The following is a 21,816-nucleotide window of genomic DNA, read 5'->3' on the forward strand; positions in this document are numbered from 1 at the left end:
TTTGAAGCAATATATGTTTCTTTTTGTCACTTTTATCATTCCACGTATTTAAAGTACGTAGCTCTTAAAATTCATCAGGACATAAATTCATCAGGAGATAAAATTTCTCATTTAAAGGGGGGGGGGGGGATAAAAGCTCGAATTGGCAATTTTCGGTTAATTTTTATAAAGAAGTTAATCTTTTATTAAAGAGTCTAAACAACAGAGAAAATAACATTAATTTCCTCCCCCCCCCCCATGTGTGAGCATTTTTATGGGAGATCGACACTGTGTAATTATACCTGCACCAGAAAACCCTTCAGTTCAAATTTTCGTTTTAAATGAATGAATTTATTTATTTTTTTTTTTTTACTTGGTTTAAATTCTAGTACTTTTATTAACATTTGAAGCAAATTTAATAAAATCAGTAATAAGTATAAAAAAAAACTCAGATTAGCTTTTTAGGAATAAAAACTTTTTAATGCAAATGAGTTCTTTAATAAATATTTCGGAAGCTAAGAATTGAGAATTTTACATGGTTCACATAAACTTTACAACGCGCTTAGCATTTAAGTTAGTGAGAAACAGTACATATGCATCGCAGAGGGGGATTTCATCATAAAACTGAAAACAATAAACAATACAAAGCAAAAACACTCTCCAAATACAAAAGAAAAGAAATCTGATGTGTACACCACATGATTTCCTTCTACGGAGTATTAAATTATACGCATTTTTTCTTGCATTTTTTTAAAACTTATTGGATTGAATTAATCTACTTCACCGACAGCGCATAAACCACAATAGAATAAATGCCTTCTTTAAAATTCACTCTATTTGTTTACCATAGCGACACTCTGGCGCTAGGTTCACTTAACAGTATTATATTTCGTTCATATTATAACTATGTCTATGTCTATGTCTTATCACTTAGTAAGAGGCAATCGACCATTAACGGCCTTTACCAATACATGATACTTGACTTTTAAATGCTTGAAGAATCGAGTAAGTTGTATCCAATAATATGGAAGTACTTGTATACATGCTGTGCAAGAACTCAGAGATTACTAGCGACGGAGGCTCCTGTGCGGCTGTCCGTAGAATAAGTAAAATTTGAACAAATGAGGTGCTCGTGTGGCGCCATCTATTAATAGGGATCAAAAGCATTTTAGTTGACTGGAGCTCTGGTTGCGCCATCTCTTGCAGAATGTATTGTAAGGCATTTTTAAAATTTCATAAAAATTATTCTGATGAGCAATAATTGGCAACTAAAATGATGAAAAACACAATTCGCAGTACATTGAAACGTTTCACAAGAGTAAAAACTATTTACACATATTATAACTCAGAATGCACGCAATTTATATCATTTAAAGAATTATCTAATCGTTGCCACATATTCTATTCAAATACTATAATAAAGCTAGAACGATGTATAAAAGAAATTAAGCAAACAAAACAAAAAAGAAACAGTTTTTCACAGACGATTGAGTATTTCACATTCAATTAATTCAGTTCTCACTTCGCGACAAGACAAAAATATATAACAACTCAAAATATCTGTATTAAAAATTACGAAGTAAATCTTAAACACTTATTTCTTCGAAAAATTTCCAGAAAGGATTAAGCATGATTTAATTCGCAATAATAAATGAAGGCGTTATCTTTATTGTTGCGAAGCTACGTTTCTATAGATTGGCAACAAATCCACTACTCTGCTGTCTCAAATGTAAGCAATCAATGGCCGCCATAAAAAAAAGGCTTAGCGGCACTTAAACGACTTTAAAATTGTTGATAATTCTAAAAATATTGCATACAGATTTACTAAAGGCATAAAAACCTTAACCGGAAGATAAAAACGACATAATTCAATCATTTTTAAAGCAAAAAATATACAATTTACAAAGATATAAGAGTAAAGAAACTGAGATCACTGAGCCGGGTAACAGAGTGGATATTTACATAAATATATTTATATACGTTTGGCGCGGCCGATTGCAACCAAAATACGAGGTGCACATCTACATGTTATATTAGTCCTATATACAAAATTTCAACTTTCTGAGGCTACTAGTTTTTGAGTTATGCGGAATACGTACGTACGTTCGAAAGCGGTCAAAATGGACATTTTCGTTGAAATATGCTGCCTGAAACTTTTCGCGATTACAATACTTCCTTTTTACTTCGTACAATGAAGTAAAAAGTGTTTAAAAATCATAATTCAGCTTAAAAATAACTAAACGCTTTTATGTCTATTAAATAAATTAATACATTTATTTCATAATACAAAAACTCATATTGCAATATTTTGTAATATGGATAAAAATATTCTAAGTTTTATAATGAATAAATTTAGACTATCCTTTGTATGGCACAATGGAATATTTAATTCTGCTAATGAAGTATATATGTGATTTCTTTCTGAATGAAACATATTTTACATACTACATAGTAGTCAGTAATCTTTGATAGCAATTACCCTTATGCCTCAAGGAAATGTTATAGTATCTTCATATGTGAGTGTCACATGAGTTCATACATGAAAGTGAGTATAATTTGGTACACACTGGAGTCCCAATGGTCTCATTTACACAGATGAAATGAAACCAATGGATTCTGGTATTTCTACCAGGTTTCGAATTCCCGCGTATGGAATGTCTGATCGGGCGTTTCTGTGGTTTTCACCACGTGTAATGTGAACCTGAACCAGTTTACTTAAAAATTCCACCATTAAGGCCCCTTTAGCTAGATAGTTCTTGCACACTTTTCCATAAAAAATTAACTTCTGCTGATCTCAATTTGAATCAGAAATCCTGATCTTATTTCAATCACACTCATCTATTCTATATAAAAGAATTCTTGGTTAAACAAACTAAACTTCTTCTCTGCAGATGGCGCAACGTTCGATTTCGCTTTGTTCCGCTCACTAATTATAAAATGGTTGTCTTGTCCTCGCACTTCTGCAAAAGTGTTTCCCCCTGGGAGACTTATGTTGGATAGCCCTGGAATTCTATATAGTTTTATTTAAGTTTATGCCAAATTAAGATTCATTTTTGTCCAATTTTAAAATTTACCCTGGCTTGTTTCTTTTTCCAATTCACCTTTACTATATTGATATTTTGCTGCAGCACTTTGGTGAGGTTCTTGGGAATGAAACAATTTCGGTGTTACATATAACTTTATTACTATATTTATAAATATACAAAAAAGCTCTAAAATTAAGGATTAAGCCTTTATCATCGGGTCTGAATAATGTCGCATGTCCATTATCGTTCCTCATATTTCAAAGAAGCTGATAAATTACGTGAAATTTTTCGTAAATAAATTCAATCTTATAATGTGTATATTACTAAACTGTGCTCTAAAACTTGGATAGAATTAAAATGTGGATTATGCTCTAAAACAGACAGCGATAAAATTCTTTCGCTGAATTACATTTCCAGAAAGTAGTAAATCGACGCGGACTGTCAGACTTATCACCGTGGTTAAGTATTAGAGAATTAGGTTTTGCTTAAACTAGTGATTGATTACATCGTAAAGACCATTAGGCACTTTATTTCGAAGCCAAGAGACCTGTAAAATGTTCAGTTCCCTCGATGGGATTCGAACTCGTGACCTCATATTGCCTGCTGGACATGTTTTCCAATTACACCACGAAATGTACGCAGTATGAAGGGAGAAAAATACCTTACAAAATTACTCAAGCTTTTTACTAACAAACGAATATATTTACTGTTAATCTTCGACTGACTATAATACGGATTCAGAGCCTTCATCTAATACTTTGTTTTATTCACGGAAAGAACAACATTTATATTTCGGCGTGTTGTTTCGTTTTCAGCGAAATTGAGAGTGTTTTATTTCAAAATGAATTTATTTATGAATAAGTCCGACTGTAAGAAATGGGTACAAAATTTTTACCGTGCCAATTAAAAGTTAAGTGTCCACACACATTCTTATAAAATAGAGTCTCGTAGCTTCTGGCCCTCCAGCGGCCCAGCGGTGAAGTCGTTGAACACTATTAGTTCCGACTTGCACTCGAACCCTGGCGAACTGGCTGACTGCATGGGATTTTCGTGGTTTTCTTCATGCGTAATGTGTAGACGAGCCAGTTTCCCTACAAAGACATCCCTCTCCTTATGCAGATACCCTTCGAGAGATTCGTCGTAATTAAATAAACCAAACCAAAACCCATACCCAACTCAACCGCTTTTATAAGTATCCCATGTTTGCTAAAGGTTCATTTATCTTTGCTAAGAAATAGGCGTTTTAATTGTTCAAAATGTTCTTCTGCTAGGGATGACTATTTAGAAATCAGTAACAATCCTCACACACATGTGCACACACCATCACACACACACAAAAACAAAAAAAACTTTTGTTGTAAAATTTAATGCGATCATAATTATTTTCATCTATATGCTAAGAATGTTTTTAAGTTATATAACTTTTTTCACTTCAAAGGTTACCTTATGTTCCTTATTTTTTTTCTTTTCACGATATATTTGAAAAAGAGAAGCTAATTAAAATTATGTCTTAATCTTCTTGGAGTTATTTGAAACTCACATGAAATCAGTAGACTGATTTAAATTTCACCAGCTATATATAAGAAACCAGAGAGAGGCTTTGATCCAGGCTCGAAGCCCATACACCATTACTATTAATCCAACTCTGGAGCGTATCTAATAGTGCGATCTAGTTACCTAAATCAGACCAAGACAGACCTGACAATATCCGTACGGTCTCTGCTGAACTGACTATTGAATAGCCGGTAGCTCTAGTCCTGTGAAGACAAACTATTTATTCCAGGAGTCGAATCTAAGTACAGATCTTAGGCCCCCAGGAGAGACCACCTATGCACAAAGCGTTTTTAAATAAAAGGTTTAAATTAATACTAACTTAATAATCTTAAATAAATTCTCATTTAATTGTACGTCATAAAATGCGTCTGAAATCTTAGGTTAAAACCCGAAATATAATTAGCACTTGATTCAGAAAATGACAAAATCCATACCAAGAAGAATATGATTGGTTCAAATCAGCATTTACTATAACTGTAAAGAGTATTTAAGTCGTATTAGTATCTGATACAAATACATTAATGCATTTCACTGCATGCTGATATAAATTGCTCAAGCAATAATATTATTGCATGCGTAATCTTTGTGGATGAAATATCAACACATTTAAAGAGCCTTAAACATTTATTCAAATAAAAAAAAGTCACAACACATATTGAAATTCTCAAAACTTTTTTAAGTAAACAAAAATTATCTTCGTTAATTCTTCAGTTTTTTGGCAGAATTTTAGCATTTTAGATGCGTAATCTTGCATCATGATAGGATTAAGTTCGGATTAGCGCACAGAATTTTTAATGATAATTTTAATAATTGTTTAATTAATTATTTTTATTCTGCAATTAATAAAAAGTGTTTAAGCTATTTGCTTGTGCGCTTTTTTTCTGCTGTTTCAGTCATGTTTAGCATCTGCACTAACGTTATACCTGATTCTGATTTCTTACCCTTTCTTTTCTTTGAATTATTTACACCTTTCGTTTTTAACTGCGCGACTTTCTTCTGGTTAGAAGTTTTACTAGGAACTGGTGAAATCTTTTTAGAATTTTTATTTCTTGCATCAGTTTTAGCTGCTTTAGAAGATGTTCCCATTTTTTGTTTTCGTAATTTTGGTTTCTTCTTCTTCTTTTTCTTTTTCTTCTTCCTTTTTGATGGTAATTTTCGTCTTTTTGAAGCAATTATTCTACTATTTTTCTCAGCTTCTGGTGGCATTGTTTCTTTGTTTGAATCGTCAGGTTTTGGCTGAGGTTCAGGTTTTTCCACTGGCGTCTTAGGCACATCTTCCATTGCTTGTCCTCTGTCATTTGCACTAAAACTACGACTGAAATATTCATATGTGAATTCGTCTGATTTATCACTATCGCTTTCCAACGAGACTTTCATTCGGCTACTTGACCGTAACCGAACAAGGCGTAATCGATCTCGCTTCTCTTTTTCTTTCATTATACTCTCGTACATCAGTTTATTAAGATACACTATTCTGAAATAAAACAATACAATTAATCACTTAAAAAATTGCTTTTTTAATTTATTACGTAACTTATGAGTCTTTAAAATAAAACAGAAATATAAATTAATATAACTTGTATACATAACTTTCGATATTCAAGAACTAGTATTTATTTGTTTCTTAATTAGTCTCTGAGTTTAATATTTTATTTTAAACACTATAATGTTATATATTGCATCTTAAATCAATAACTGAAATCGAATACTTCAAAGAAACATTACCATGCTCATATTACAAAAAAAATCACATATTAATATCTTAACATTTAAAGTACCGTAATGCATAAGCATTTAAAACACAACAATAAATTCGCACGATACGCATGACATAATTGATACTTTACTCCTATTAATAGCAGCATTCTTATCTTCTATTCGTCTTATGCGAATTCTGCTTACACTATAGAATTACGAACGAACTTCAATCAATTTCTTACACATCCCTTTCATCAAACAACTTTTACATGATTTTTCTTTTTAAATTACAGAATAAAGGACCTTCACCACTGTTGGCGTAAAGCGGTGAACGTGAAACTGTTTAAAATATACTCGCATGCAAGAGAATATGCACATTGAATAGAATTTCTGAGAAACTAATGGACGTACTTTAACTATGACTAACTAAGAGATTTTGCAGAAGCTAACACAGTTTTAATGTAGTTGGCCCGCAATCTTAAACTAGCCGTCGAACTATCAAAAGGCACGTAATAATAACAGCTTAGAGAGACGTAGTCCAAAGGCAAACGCGCGTTACTCAGGATTTCTAATTCTCTCTTTCGAAGTCAGTTTAACTTTCCTTTAATACTATCTCTTCTTCATTTGCATTCAACGCGATTTTTAAAAAAAATCATTCTGGTAGGGAGTTGTGAGTTGATCGAGATATGATAGGAAAGGTTCACTAAATTAAAATAACTGTTATAAAATTAAAATATACCTTACAAGGTCATAGTGCATAGATGTCCAAAATCAACCAAATGATCCAAAATCATGTTACACGGAACTAAAAAAGAGTCTAATATGGGGTATTGTTCCCTCTCGTAGCTAGATAGGTCGCGCAGTATGACAGCGCACAGGACAGGAGCCACTTGGGGAGTCTGTATGACAGTCGATCCTACACCTGCAACAAGGCAAGCTTAAATTTTGGGATGGTTCTCGGAAGGGTATGGAGGAATGAAATTGTCCTTACGAAGCGTCCCAGATATGCTGTATAGGGTTAAGGTCAGAAAACCTGGCTGGTCTGTCCATGTGGCGAATATTCTTATTTTCCAGGTAATAGTCGACCAGCTAATTATTTATGTGGACGAACGTTGTCGAAACCAGGACCAATTGCGCCCCTGAAAATTCTAACATAGGTTCTAAGATCTCCTTTCTATACCTCATAGCAGTCATGGAACCTTTGTCAAAAACTTACTGGGGTGTGCGGCCGTCCAATGCCTGCTCAATCCATTACACTTCCCACCGTAATGAACCTTTTTCCTGAAAACGAAGGGGTAGTATCGTGTTCCAAGCTTCCTCCAGATACAGATACGTCGAGAATCAGTGTTCAGGTTGAATCTCGACTCATCTGTAAAAAGCACGGATCTCCACTGAAGTCTGGTCCAAGCCGCATGTTGTCTGCATCACGCTAAACGCGTTCTCTTCTAACAACGCGTCTTCTGCCATGCAACCCTATCTCATGAAGCCTTCCAGCAAAAGTAGATTGTGTTACAGTTCCTCGCAGTTCCACGTAAGAACTGTGCAGCTAAAGCAATTCTCTGTCGCCTTGCTGAAAAGGCCAAATAATTATATTCATTCTGTTGTAGATCTTCGTCAGGACCTGACTTAAATTTGACGAGTTCCTAAGCTATTTGAGACATGAGGGCCTTTTTATGAGGGATATCAGTCAATTTTTTTATATGGTATATGGTACAATTTGTGTGGGTGGCCCCAAGAAATTGGGGTCCTAAACTACAGCTCGTGCAGCTTATACGTAAACCCGGCACTGATCTTGGTCGACCTTGTCCAGGTCCTCCCGGTATAGATCCAGTATCTTGAAACTGTGTCCACAAATTTCAGACGACACTGAGCGTTACGTGAGCTCTGTAGCCACCTGCGCTTGTGATTGGCTTACCTCCAATCTACCGACCATTCTTCGTCTCATCCCGTCATTCATACGTTCAATGGCTACCATTTTACCTGGTACCTTATAAAATTTACCCATCTCTTGCGAGAAACACAGCGAATATAGTGAAGAAATACAAGTACACATATCGCCAAAAACCCTCCTATGCTTATATCCCGTCCACAATCACAGTTGCGCAGACACACATGTGTACGCTTATGTATTTGACTTGTATTTGGAATATTTGCTCAACTTTTCGGTGGCATAATTAATACTTTTGATTCAATACCTTTCGTAAAAATAGATATAATTTATAAATTCTCTTAATTTTACACATCAGTCTATGGCCATAATTTCTCACTATAACAGAAGTAACAAAAGATAAAATAATAAAATAAATCACGGAGGACATTCCTCCCCCCCCTCCACACGAAGAATCAGAATACGAATGCAAACAATACCATTGTACCTGCCTGGGATATACTAGCGGACAAGAAAATGTTTTCCACCTCCATTGTCATCATGAATTGAAAGAGTTATGGTTTTGCAAGAAGAATGGCTAAAATATCTCGCGATATTGGCCTTCAAAAGAGCGGCTAGCAGTATTAATAAAAATACTTCACTACAGATTTTCCTGTTCATCGAACGCATTTTTCCCAGCTTTCAACGCCTTTATACCCCCCGTAGCTTTTAGTCGATTTTCAGCTCAAGACTAATTCTCCGGTAGTAAAAAATGAACTCTTCGCAGCCAACCAACAAAGCTACAGCCCTAAACTACACAAGGTTCTTACTGAATTTCGCTTTCGTTGACAAATCCATACTTTTCAAGCAGATTTTCCTGATGCATTATTATAGCATGCAGTCTTTTGTTTTTCACATAAACTTTATAAGATTCCTGTTATTTTATTAGCATTTCTCTCTTCCGATTTTTTACCAGAATAAAAATATAACGTGAGATTTTCGGATTGAACACAGGGTATGTTTCTGCCCCTCAAGGCCACGTTAACTAGATTAGCTAGCTTAGTTAATATTTACTGCCTCGGTCTGCATTATAGTTGCCGGTATTTAAATTGTTACGCTGATAGGAAGTTTTGAATTAACTTCATTCTGTCATTAAAACATTTCTGCAGCCCTTGGCTACTAGTTCTAATTTGAAATCTGAATTGACTGTTACTTTAAGTTACATCACCACACGTGATTGGCTGATTTGTAAGCATGAGTCATGCATTTATGTTCCAGTTCTGATTTAGTAAAAATATTGTTAAACTTTCGTAAGATTTTGTAGCTCTGTTTCATACGAAGGAAAAATTCACTTCAAGCCTGTTAAAAAGTTTGGACTTAATTTGTGCTTCCAAAACAAGTCAAACTTTATAACTTCCTCAGCTAGATTTTTTTAACGTTAATGTATTTGAAAAACGCAGATACTGATAAATATTAAATCTTATAATAAAACATTAAAACATCATAAACTAAAAACATACTTACTTTTCATGCAAGTTTGCTCTGCCAAAAGGATTCTTTTTATTTCAAAACTACTTTGTGTTTGACAAACAGACACTAACAAAGATAAAATCTTACTAAAACAATATATAAATCATATACAAATTAACATAAATTCATTTAGAAGAGTTGAAAGCGTACATTTGAAATTGACCATGAATTGGTTTTCATGCTTGAAGTCCTTGGAAAAGGCCAAAAAAAAAAAAAAAAATCATTAAATACTCTTGCAGTGTACCTCTTACACGTTCAACCCAAAACCCAATTTTATTCTCATCCAAATCAATCGGTATGAGACCGTATTTTTGGCGGGTATTTTACGCAGCTGCCTTTCTTGTTCTCATCAATTTTTTGCAAATACATTTCACTTTTCTCATAGTTTAATTTAGCTTTGTTTCTCAGTTTATCTGTTTAAGTCAAATCTTCAAATTAAATTTTGAGATCCTTCTACCGAATAATTTTTTTTTTTCAAATTTTGTCTAAATATGTATTTGCGACAGCAGTAATATTCTACTAAAACGTTTCAAAATTCGTTAACTCGAATCTTCGCGATTATTTATTTTTTCCCGTCATAAGAATTTTCGAATTCCTAACTTCAAAAACCATTACGCATTTAACACTAAACTTTGGAAATATCAGTTTGATTTGAAGGTCCAATAAAAGAAAGGAGGCGACTTTTGGAATATTAATAGTACCTGGATCACCATTATCAACCTCGCGGGGACTCTGAGTACCACACTAATAAGTGTACACCTATTAACTTTTAAAATAAACAAGTTTTGTTTTTCCTTAATTCTCTGGCAAGAATTTGTTATTTCACGTTTAGTATTTATCTCTGTTAGCTCTTAAAATAATCCTTCTCTCCTTCACTTGCTTTGATTTACAAAAACAAATTCTAGAAAATTGTGCAAGGTTTTAATTGTTATTCCAATATTTTTTTTTTCAAAGGGTTCAGAGAAAATGAACTTAAAGCTTCAATAATTTAAAGTATGTACTTTGTCGCCAAATTTCTTTAAATCTTTTTCATAAACATAAATATACTTTTAAAAACATTATTGTTAAATTAAACTTTTATTAAAAGCAGACTACATTAAATTTTTGCCTATCGGTGAAGAAATTGAAGTTTACTTTAATGAAGAAAATAGTTTATTTCATTAACTCAAGTCAGTAAGTTTTAGTATTTAAAATATTTATCTCAAAGTTATCTCCACAAACTTATATAGGTTAAAATTTATTACAGTGTTTCATTAGCAAATGCCACTTGTATAGTCGCAATAACAAAACTAAAAAGTGTTTTATTTAAAATTAATAGTGTTTGATCATAGTCACAGTAAATGGTTGAATACGCTACAAATTAATATTAATGTCTCATATGCGATCATTTCCCGATTTTATGAAGTTGGAAATATAGCCTAACTTTGAGGGCTTCTTAAAATGTAACGCCCCTCGTGACTGCGACTTATTGAGACCCTATATTCTGTCTCTAGTTGTGTCAGTTCCGATAGCTGAGTATGCGCTTTTTTTTTTTTTTTTTTTTTTTTTAAGAAACTCAACAAGTTCCCCATGTACCACATAGTATCACATGGGGCTTACAGAAGTAAGTATGAAACACAATACAAAATAAACAAGAGAAAATTGAAATAAAATCAAGGATGGTTACAAAGTTTTACAATGAATTGACAAAAAGTGTTAAAAGCAATTCTCTCGGAAATAAATTGGTAAAACTCTGGAAGCCAGTTAATATTAAAATTTTTCAGTCCCAGTTTCAAGACTTTTCTTTTGCTCTCATATTTAGGACATAGAAGAAGCACATGTTCTACATTCTCCTCGCCGCCGAGGCCACAGTCACAGACAGACTCAGGATTCAACTTAAATCTGTTCAAATAACTTTTAAAATTTCCATGTCCAGTAAGAAACTGGGTTAATTTGTAATTTGTAAAGAAATGATGACACGACAATCTCATTTTAATAGAAGGGAAAAATCTCCTAGTTAAACTCCCTTTATTTGAACTAACGAATTCGTGATTCCACGACTCCACAATGCTTTCATACATGACCTTCTTATAGAAGGAATTAGGGATATTGACAAAAGTGTCAATTTCCCGCTTAGTCGCAGTCTTAGCAAGGAAATCGGCTCGTTCGTTCCCAACAACACCTGTATGACCACGAACAAATGAAAATGAAACCGAAATATTTTTATCCTTTAGATTCTTCAGTTCTTTTTGAATCTCAATAATGATATTATTAGAAGAAGAAATACATTTTAAGATCTCCAAGGATGAAAGGGAATCAGTACAAATGAGATAGTCTGAAACAGCACTATTTTGTTTAGAGACCCATTTGACGGCGAAGTTTATGCACAAAAGTTCAGCTATGAAAACGGTACATTCATCTCTGATTCTAAATTGAAAGTGCTCAAATTCAAGACCATTTTTGAAGACAACAAATGCGAGACCAACCTTGCCATCAATTTTGCTGCCATCAGTATAGCAAGTTACAGGCGAATCATCCACAATTTTATTGCTAAACTGAATAAAATTAATAGCATTTCTTTCTGAAGGATGAGGGAAATCAGATAGAGGTAAAATAGAATCATACTGAGAGACAGTAGAAGCAGAAATATTTTCCTTATAAGCAGTAGAATGAAGAATGGCAATGTCAATTGGAGAAAAGCCAGAAATTGCATAAACAGACTCATAGCTTACGGTACGATATCCACATATGACCCGCAGAAGTATCCGTCTTTGAACGCGTCGTAAATATCTATAATTTATCTTCTTCTTGAGCGATATACCCCAGGCTCTAGAGCCATACATAATGAAGGGTGCAATTCCTTGTTTATAGATGAGCGAATGAACGTTGTAATTAATACCGTATGTGTTAATTACAACGTTCATTCGCTCATAGTCAAGTTAATATTAATGTCTCATATGCGATCATTTCCCGATTTTATGAAGTTGGAAATATACGCCTGAAGCCTTGGGAACAAAACAAAAAATAAGCTTATTATTTTTTTAATTAGTTAGCCTAACTTTGAGGGCTTCTTAAAATGTAACGCCCCTCGTGACTCCGACTTATTGAGACCCTATATTCTGTCTCTAGTTGTGTCAGTTCCGATAGCTGACTATGCGCATTTGAAGTCTGAAAACAAACATGATTAAATAAATAAATAATCTCAGTTACACATTTTGCTTTTGTATGGCTAACAGTCTCTTATTTTGATTAATATAAGATTTTAAGAGCACGTTTAATCATGACATACAACAACCGTAATAGCTAAACCTCACTTTGAATTATACAACCAAAATTGAATTTTGATCACTATAGACAACTACCTCTAAAGTATTATACGAATAATTGAACAGTATTTCTGAGAATGCAAACAAACATCGATACTAAACATCACCAATTATTATAATCTTAACAGCGATCATCTTCACAGAAAACAAAATACGTCTAGAAACATGAGTGTTTACCTTAGGAAGGCTTCATGACATCATTTTGCGTCATTTTTTCGAATATAAAAAGAGTTCGCACTGCTATACAAGAAGGTAATGATGTTATCACAAAATAAGTTGATTCAAATAAATGGATCGGTGTAGTTGTGCAAAGCAAATGCTATCGTTTCCGCTGATTCTTTCGTTAAAATAATCATAAAAAAGAAACTATAGCTTTTTTTCCGTAACGTGTTCCAACGCAGAGGTACAGATACTGAAGTTAGAAGTTTACTGCATTATAAACGCAAAAGCTCCTTGGAAAGATATTATCACTTTTATACTGGAAATCTATTGTAATCCATACACTGTTAACCTTAATATAGGTACTATGCACTTGTCGGTATAATGGTTAGCGATGCTGGCTGCCGTATCAGTTGTTGCGCCAGGTTCAAATACCGAAGAATGCTTAGATGTTTATAAGTGTATAGTGTCTCTGTGGCATGGGAGCACTCAAAATGCATGGTGACCCAAAAGTCTCAAGTGGCTTAGTGGTAGTAAAAAAAGGGGTGGGAAGCCCTCGCATTCGTTCCCCATAGATTCTCGCACAAAACTGAAACGGAGCTGGGAGAATCGTACTTAAAGTGCTCAAGATCCATATTAACGATTGAAGTTGTCCTACGCTCCTTGCACGATAAAATTCGTAGACTTGTTCTGATGCTGATGTCAGACAAATGAGATAAGTCGCATGTCCAATGCAAACCAAAGAAATTAAGAATTTCAAGAATATTCCCGTAATATTTACATATTGTCCAATTAATATTATTTACTTAAAATTATTTTTCGTTGAACTAAATAGCAAGACTGCAATATTAGCAAATTATAATATGCTATTCAGCTCTAGGTTCAGAGAGAATTATTTTTCCTCAAATGATGAAAAGATGCGTAATTTGCTCAAAAATTAAATTTCCTACGGCTACCATGTAATACGTATAAAATAATACCATTAAAACAATCAAAAACATGTTCTTTAGTTCTGCAGCATTAAACAGAAGCTATTTAGTTAAAATATAGATAACAAGTACAGAACGAAATGTTTCATTAAAAGTGAAGGGAGAGGGTACTAATTTGCTTTACACAAAATTGTTGTTCTTTCAAATTAAAAAAAAAAAAAAAAATCTTGGTTCTTAATTTTTTACTTACCTGCTAAAAATGTTAATTTCCAATATAGTTTCTGGTCTATCCAAAGTCAACATTTTCCAATCAATATCTACGGTACTCAGTTCTTTGATATCTACATGAAGCATGGAACTTGGAACAGGGTCCATATAAGGGAAACTTTTAGTACTTTTCCATGATTCTGGTTTTATTAAGTTTTCTTCTTCGGAAATCTTCTCTGGTCTTAGCTTCATTTCAGGGAGTTTATATAATGCATTTTGAACCTCATCTTTAAACTGAGGTTTCAACGAAAGCAAATCTAAAAACTTTGGCTGCGCTAGACGAACACCTTGATCATCAACGAATGCCATATTATAAATAATATATATTGATTATTCTACTTCTTCAAGAACAAGTCGATGAAAACGGTGTGAAAACTTGAAGTAAAGTTAATTATAGTAGGTAAAATTATATCCAAGATTAATATCTTTTTATTACACTTACTTATCCAAGTTATTCTATAGCTCGTTTAATAATTATTTTAAACAAGGCATCTTTTTGATGAAGCAGAACAAATTGTTCGCTCATCAAAATTATTAGAGGTTTCGATTTCAAATATATTCATATAGAATGCATGTTGGATCATGATCAAATACGATATCATTCCTAGCTTTATGAAAAATTTAATAAGAAAAATTATTAAAGTAAAACTAATGGCATACATTTGAGGCAACAAGCAAAATTTTACGTTCGGATCTGCAAGTCTGATTTCAGATAATTCCCAACTGTGACTACATTTTTGTGCGAAATGGGTAAGTTTTAAAGCCGAATGAGACTTTTGGCTATGATATATATTTGCACAGAATCATTAACTAAAATTTCGGCGATTGAAAAATTCTTCAGTTGTACAATAAGCTCGACGAAAAAAATGGTTTTCCTAACATATAAAAATGCGAAGATCCTACATATAAAAATGTTCGATCGTCAGATTGCACGCAAATTCCAGGTATTAGAAAAGTATTGAAGACTGTTATACCTTTTACAAACAAAGTTCTTAGGTAGAAATACGTTACGAATAAAGCAGATTTCTAATCCAAAAATCCTTCTAATGACTAGGAACCACGTTATTTCTGAAGGGATAGAGTCACTGTTTCTATGGTTACAAAGTAATGAGACAAAGAAATAAAGAGCTTGATCAATAATTGCTCATGAATTCTGAGAATTTCGCTGAAATACCATAGTCAGAGGGAGGATAGATCCCATAGTTTCTCAACTAATTAATAGTTTACTCAAATATGAGAACTGGTACTAAAGTATATGGTAAATAATAGCTTGTGTAATTTCATTTTGTTCTGATAAACTAAAAGAAAATTAATAAGCGGAAAATATGAGAAAAGTTCTAAAAGCACAAAAATGATTTAATGCGTAATTATTTTAATAATGCTTTATCCTTAATTGAGATGTATTTTAAATCTTCTAGAGACAGAATTTTAAAACATTCTGAAATTTTTCAAACCTTTCAAACAATAATAATAACAGTAATAATAAATAACCTTTACTTAAGAATTTGTAATATAAGTAAAATTTGAAACCTTCGTTTAAGGAAATGCATACATATTGATTTGTTGGGGATTTTATGGAAAGACACTAATTCTCCTTGAAAATTCACATTCGGAAACAGTTTTTTTGTAAAATATTTTTTATAATTTTATAATTAAAAGTTTTTAATACCTATTCAATTTTTGCTTTCAACAATATACACTACCTTTAATAATAGTATTGCTTTTCAAAAATCTCTAATTTTAGTAGTTTTTTTAATTAAAAATTAATATTTTATCATCCTTTCCTCCTAGGAAAAGTCAAATTTAATTACGAATATATATATATTCAGAGAGAATATGCAAATTAAGTGCAAGTATCTAAAACTGTGAACAAATTATTTAATAATCCAAAAAATTAATCCCCAAAATTTTATTCTTAGTCAGTCTTATTTAATTCAGTCTTAATTGTCTTAGTCAGTCTAATTTTATTCCTATTCAGCCTTAAAAATTCTTACAATTTTTGCGATTATTTTTTTGGATTATTAAATAATTTTTTCTTGGTTTCAGATACTTGCACTTAATTTTCATATGCTCTCTGAATTTGAATGGCAAATTAATTCGCAGCAATAATTAATATTTTATTAGTATACAATTAAATTTTCACTATTTAAAATTTTAATTAGCTTTATACAAATAGAGAATATGTGTTACATTCAAATATATATATATATAAAGAATCAAAATTATATATATACTCTAGCAGTAATTTCGATTCTTTTCGGGAAATTGCTTGCTTTTTAGCATGTTGAAACTTAGAAGTACCTAACTGAGCTTCATTTTAATTTTGTTTAAGCGCCATTGGTGCGTTTTCATTATTTATTAAAAAGAATAACGTTTTCGAATGTTTTATATAGTTTTTCTAGGTTTTTAACTTGATATGAATTTTGTTTTTGTACAATTTTGATTTTCAATTTAGTTTGATTATGAATTTACTTTTATTATTTACTTTTAACTGGTAAGATGCCAGATAATGGCGGGGTAATTGTCACCATCGGACTATTAGAAATATTATATTAACAGTTTTAGACATATTATCAGCGATTTTACTCTCATAATAGCAGGAAAAACGAAATGTGTGTTCGGCACTCATTAATTATCCGGGTTTAACATTTTATATATTAACCCCTTGAAAGTTCTGTTTGAAACATTAAGCAGAGGGTGATTAATAGTTTTTGTTTGTTTCTCCCATTTATATTTTTCAAACTTTAATTACCTTTTTAAGGAAAAACGTTTTCCAGCTTTATTATTTTATCTAATAATTTAACATTTCACTACTAATTAAGATGAGGTAATAGTAACACCCTTAAATATTTTTTTCTAAAAAAGGATAATCTTTAATATGTATTTTAAATTTGGTATAATAATCTCTTAAATATATATATAAGAGACAATGGGGCAGGCAGACAGAAAGATAAATGATAGATAGATAGATAGATAGATAATGTTTTTAAAAATACATGTAGATTTATTAAGAGAAGAATTAAATATAGTAAATGAAATTCTGAATTAAAATTCTTGAATCTTGAGATGAATTTTCACAGCATGGTTTGACAAAAAAATGCTTCACTAAGAGTTAACATTTTTTAGAGTTTTTAAGAATAGTTTTAAATCCAAGCAAGTGTAAAAGGGGGGGGATTATTTCAAGAACTTACGAAAAAACATTAAACATTGGACTCTAAATACGCTTCAGAAAATTAAGAAAAAAAATCAAAAATTTGTTTATGAAGCAGTTATAACAGCACACACTGCAGTACTCAAAGTCGCCATGAGATGATACTTGAGATCCACGTACTACTGGAATCGCAGCTATCAAGTTCTTTTTTTAATGAATGCTTTTAACAGACGACAGAAAATTATCTTTTAAGTCAACATGGTTTGATTTGTTTATGGCAAAGCAGTCGAGGGCTATCTGCCTAAGGGAGGGATGCGTTCATGGTGGACTTTCTAAGAGAAACTGGCTTGTACACTCGTGAGTCAAAATGTTTAACAGTCTTCTGAATTATGATTTGAACGATTTAAGTAACGAATAATTAACTCAAACATTCTTGCTTTCGAATCTAGGATTTTTTTTTTTTTTTTAATCTTTTTAACAGAAGGATTCAAGGATTCGAATTTCTCATACCATCTCTATCCTTACTATCCAGTCCTTCTTCATTGTTTAACACATTGAAAGTTACCCAACAGATGAGGTCGTATTATAGTAAAGCTTAAAAGAGTTCTTTATATTAATTTAACTTACCAATAAACAAGATTTCAGAAATACAGCCAATCAACAAATCTTAACAATTGAGATGAATATGAAAATTACGCCCCGTAAGCAATTTCTTTACCCTTTTCCCATTAATATTTATTATAATAATTAATAGTACATTTTAATTTTGCATTCTTTCATATCTTTTACCGAAGGCAAGTGCCTCAACCCGCCCATCTCTGTTCAGGCATATTAACTATTAAGCATACACACATCAGCCCTTGAAAACTGAAAAGAAAGTGTCTTCTGAAAAGCAGGTTCAAACACAATGTTATAAATTTAGGAAATCAAACGTCCTCATCTCTGTGATCCAGCAACATTTAACATTCGTATAAATAAAGACACACATTTTAGCATTTGTATAATTAAAAAAATAATGGAATTTCTGTATAATTAAAGAACTGAAAAAACTGAATAAGGAATTCACGGAACGTATCATTAAGGAAATGGGATCGTATTTACTTCTTGAAATATAAAAATTTATTTCAGACTGAAGTTGAAATATTAAAAGAAACATTAAAAGAAATATGACATTAAGCATTATTCATGATTAAAAAGAAGCGAATTTAAATCCTCATAACACTGGGAAAATCCGATGCCCAGTATATGACACAAAATAATCTGAAATCTAGTTTTAATTTTTATACATTACTTGCATTTATAAATTTACACAAATGTTGTGACATTTCGAGGTTTTCATTAAATGCAGCACTGATACTCCACTAAATAATATGGCAAGTCAATGGCCATAAACGTAACTTAAACAGTTCGATATATTTCTAATTTATTCCATTTACATTTAGACTGCTGAATTTGAATAAAGCAGGCAATGACCCAAAACATTATCGAAAATCCACGTATCATTTTTGACTCCGCAAAACCTCTAGCTACTGAGATAAAGTATAAAAAAGGACACAGACAGTCGGTAAACATACATTTTGAGCATTATTTGCATTAAATCGAATTTGGTCTTCTTTGTAAGAAATATTTTGGAGACTCAGATTATAGTTTCTCAACATTTTAATAATAATAATAAAATTACAGTCTAGTGCTCAAAGAGTTTAACGTTTTCAAAAATAAAAAAAAAGGCAATTAGCCTGTTGACCTGTATCTTGAAATTAGAGGCATGCTGAGGGTTGCCATTATTTGAATATACGACACTGTTTTGTCAACATTCACGATAATGGATATCTCAAACTCCCCGCATTTAGAAAGTCAAGTAAACCTTGACTGAATCTGGAAACTAACATGGAATCTTCGCATCCTGCTGTATATTTCGGTTTTCCCTTGTAAATCCCAATAAAGATTAAATATGAAATTATTTAAATATGAAAAATAATCCAATGATTATAATCAAAATTAGAAAATAACAGTAAATAATCTTAAAATTTAAGATTTACTTGGACTTTTGCGGGGGGGGGGGGAACGATATTCATGAAAGCTAAGAAAATCTCCGAAAATTCGAACCACAGTAAACATATCACTCTCAGAAATCAAGTATACCGCACCCAAAGCACAGTAGTATCACAATATATCACAGTAGTATCTTCTAACTACTCAAACATTCAAGAGAACTTAATTCAAAACAGCTAAAGAAAGCTAATTTGCGAATTCACTACAATCAACAAGAGCCGTTTTCTAAACAACAACAAACTAAGTAATTTCCACGAACTGAGAGGTTTTCCTCCTTTTATAAGATTTTAAAATCACGTGCGAGAATTTTCTAGTACTTTCTCGAAATCAAAAAGAGATATGTATTAAATGTTTAATGCACAAGCTCTTGTATTTTCAATTGTCCGGCTTAGCTTTCTTTTAATATTCGTCACGCGCTGCACTGCACGGGAAATAAAACCATTCGTAACAATATATTTCTAAACAGCACATTACATCCTAAGTTTTTTACCTGTAAGAATCAGCAGAGTAGCAAATGAATGAAAAGACCAGTAACAGAGATATTTGATTGGGGGTCCTGTTCTTAAGAGGGCCAGCAACTGCCTCTACAGTCTTCTCATTCCCCCCCCCCTCAGAAAAGCCCTCTCAGAATATAAGTTGCCAAATGTTTTCTATATTAATATTATATTATTAAGGAACTTAACCTTTTAAGAATGCACAAGGAAAATAACCATAAAACAATATCCCTACATATCTAAATAAATGCTCTTAAGGATAAAATGCTTAATAAATTGCATTAATATTTTGGGATATCCCAGAAAATGCAAATGCATAAATGTAGGAGAAATAGAAAAATAGTTTAATAAACATTTAAACAGATAGTTCCTTTACAGTTTTCTAGTAAAATCTTTGGAAATTTTTTATGCTGAATCGACCGTGTCACTTAGTTCTGTATATTTAGTCTAGGTATATAAGATAAAAAATTATCACATTGCTCTACAATACAAATATCTGATTTTGTTTCACAATTAACAGACAAGTACTAATTTTAATAGAATTTTATAGCTATGTACTAGAAATATTTTGGTTTACATTGACTACCATAGTTTTTTTAAAAAAGGCTTCTAAAATACTAGAACTATCAATCATAAGTTCTCACACTCAAGCTCATTTTAAGAAATTCAATTGTTTCATGAAAACAAATTCAGTCTTCAAATTTAGAATATTTTATACTACTTCGAGAAAAACTTTATAAACTCATATCTTAGAGATTTATAAATTGAATTCTAAATTGTTCATTGTTCTAATGTTTCTAAATTGCATCTTAAAGCAATTCATTTGCTTCCTCACTCTACTGTATATATTGTACAAAATTTCTCTTCCTTTGCTTAACACTCTAGTGCTCTTTTCAAAAAAGCTATTTCTATCACCGAGCACTTTTCTCCTTGAAGGGCAGGGAATTTGTAAGATTTAAATATATGCAGAAAAATTATTTACAAATTTAATCGGAACAAACTACTAAACTGCTAAAATAAAGCAATAGCTCTTTAAATTTATGATTCAATATAAGTACAACCCCACTTCAAAGCATCTGCACTAACGTCACTCTTAACCTCCAGAGATACATACACCTTACTATGAGCTTTAATCCAATCATTTAGATCAGGTGCCAATCTCATAATAAATAACACAGTTATGTGATGCGCATACTTCAACTATATTTTATTACTTTATTGTAACAGTGTCAAGCAGCATATTTTATTGTGAAATTTTCTATCCTTCGATGCACAACAAATGCTATAAAATTGCTTAAAGTGACTACAAGATCCAGAATACTCAAGATTACTTCCCCTAAGAGAACACTGCACCTAGTGAGTATGTTCCATCCATCCTTACTGAAATTTCACAACTTTACATTATAAAGCGCAAGGGAATTACATGGAAGTAAAGGCTGTTCAGGTCGAAAACTTTTCTACAAATAAAGATCTCTGTTCACTCTCTACTGTCACTTAGTTTGCATCTGTTTGCCGCTCTACGGCATCTTTCATAGTTCTATGTAACTGCATATATAAAATTGTACATCGTTTAGCACTCATAGTGTTGAAACACTCAAGAAAAAATGTGTTTCTAAAGAGTTGTTCCTGTTCAAAAATAAAAATGTTTTAACCACCAAGCTAGCCAGTCCTATTTGTAAAAGTTCCAGTCAACTATGCAGCAGTTATCTCAGTCATGATTAAAAAATGAACTGGTACTTTCCCTAATCTACATCAAATTATCTACAACGAACGCTTTACACATGCACACACACATATATATTACG

General features: G+C 32.1%; 1 protein-coding gene across 1 annotated transcript; it reads right to left on the reverse strand.

Annotated features, from left to right (window-relative positions):
• Positions 1 to 5,170: 5,170 nt before the first annotated feature.
• Positions 5,171 to 15,252, reverse strand: LOC118182372 (uncharacterized). The gene is made up of 2 exons (XM_035351709.2): positions 14,298 to 15,252; positions 5,171 to 6,033 (listed from the first exon to the last, which is right to left on the reverse strand). Exons 1-2 carry the CDS (start codon positions 14,621 to 14,623, stop codon positions 5,418 to 5,420), a joined length of 942 nt encoding a protein of 313 aa, XP_035207600.2. The 5' UTR covers positions 14,624 to 15,252; the 3' UTR covers positions 5,171 to 5,417.
• Between the last annotated feature and the right edge of the window lie 6,564 nt (positions 15,253 to 21,816).

Source organism: Stegodyphus dumicola, chromosome 6 (genome assembly GCF_044657685.1).
Source record: "Stegodyphus dumicola isolate Sdum_Otavi_A_Nest chromosome 6, ASM4465768v1".
Classification (NCBI taxonomy): Eukaryota; Metazoa; Arthropoda; class Arachnida; order Araneae; family Eresidae; genus Stegodyphus; species Stegodyphus dumicola.

What these genes read in the sequence shown, in the direction of transcription:
- LOC118182372 (XM_035351709.2), bottom strand. Translation starts at nt 14,623, where the DNA reads ATGGCATTCGTTGATGATCAAGGTGTTCGTCTAGCGCAGCCAAAGTTT. An exon ending in GAAATTAACATTTTTAGCAG is followed by an intron (nt 6,034 to 14,297) that starts GTAAGTAAAAAA and finishes GTTTTATTTCAG; the next exon opens with AATAGTGTATCTTAATAAAC.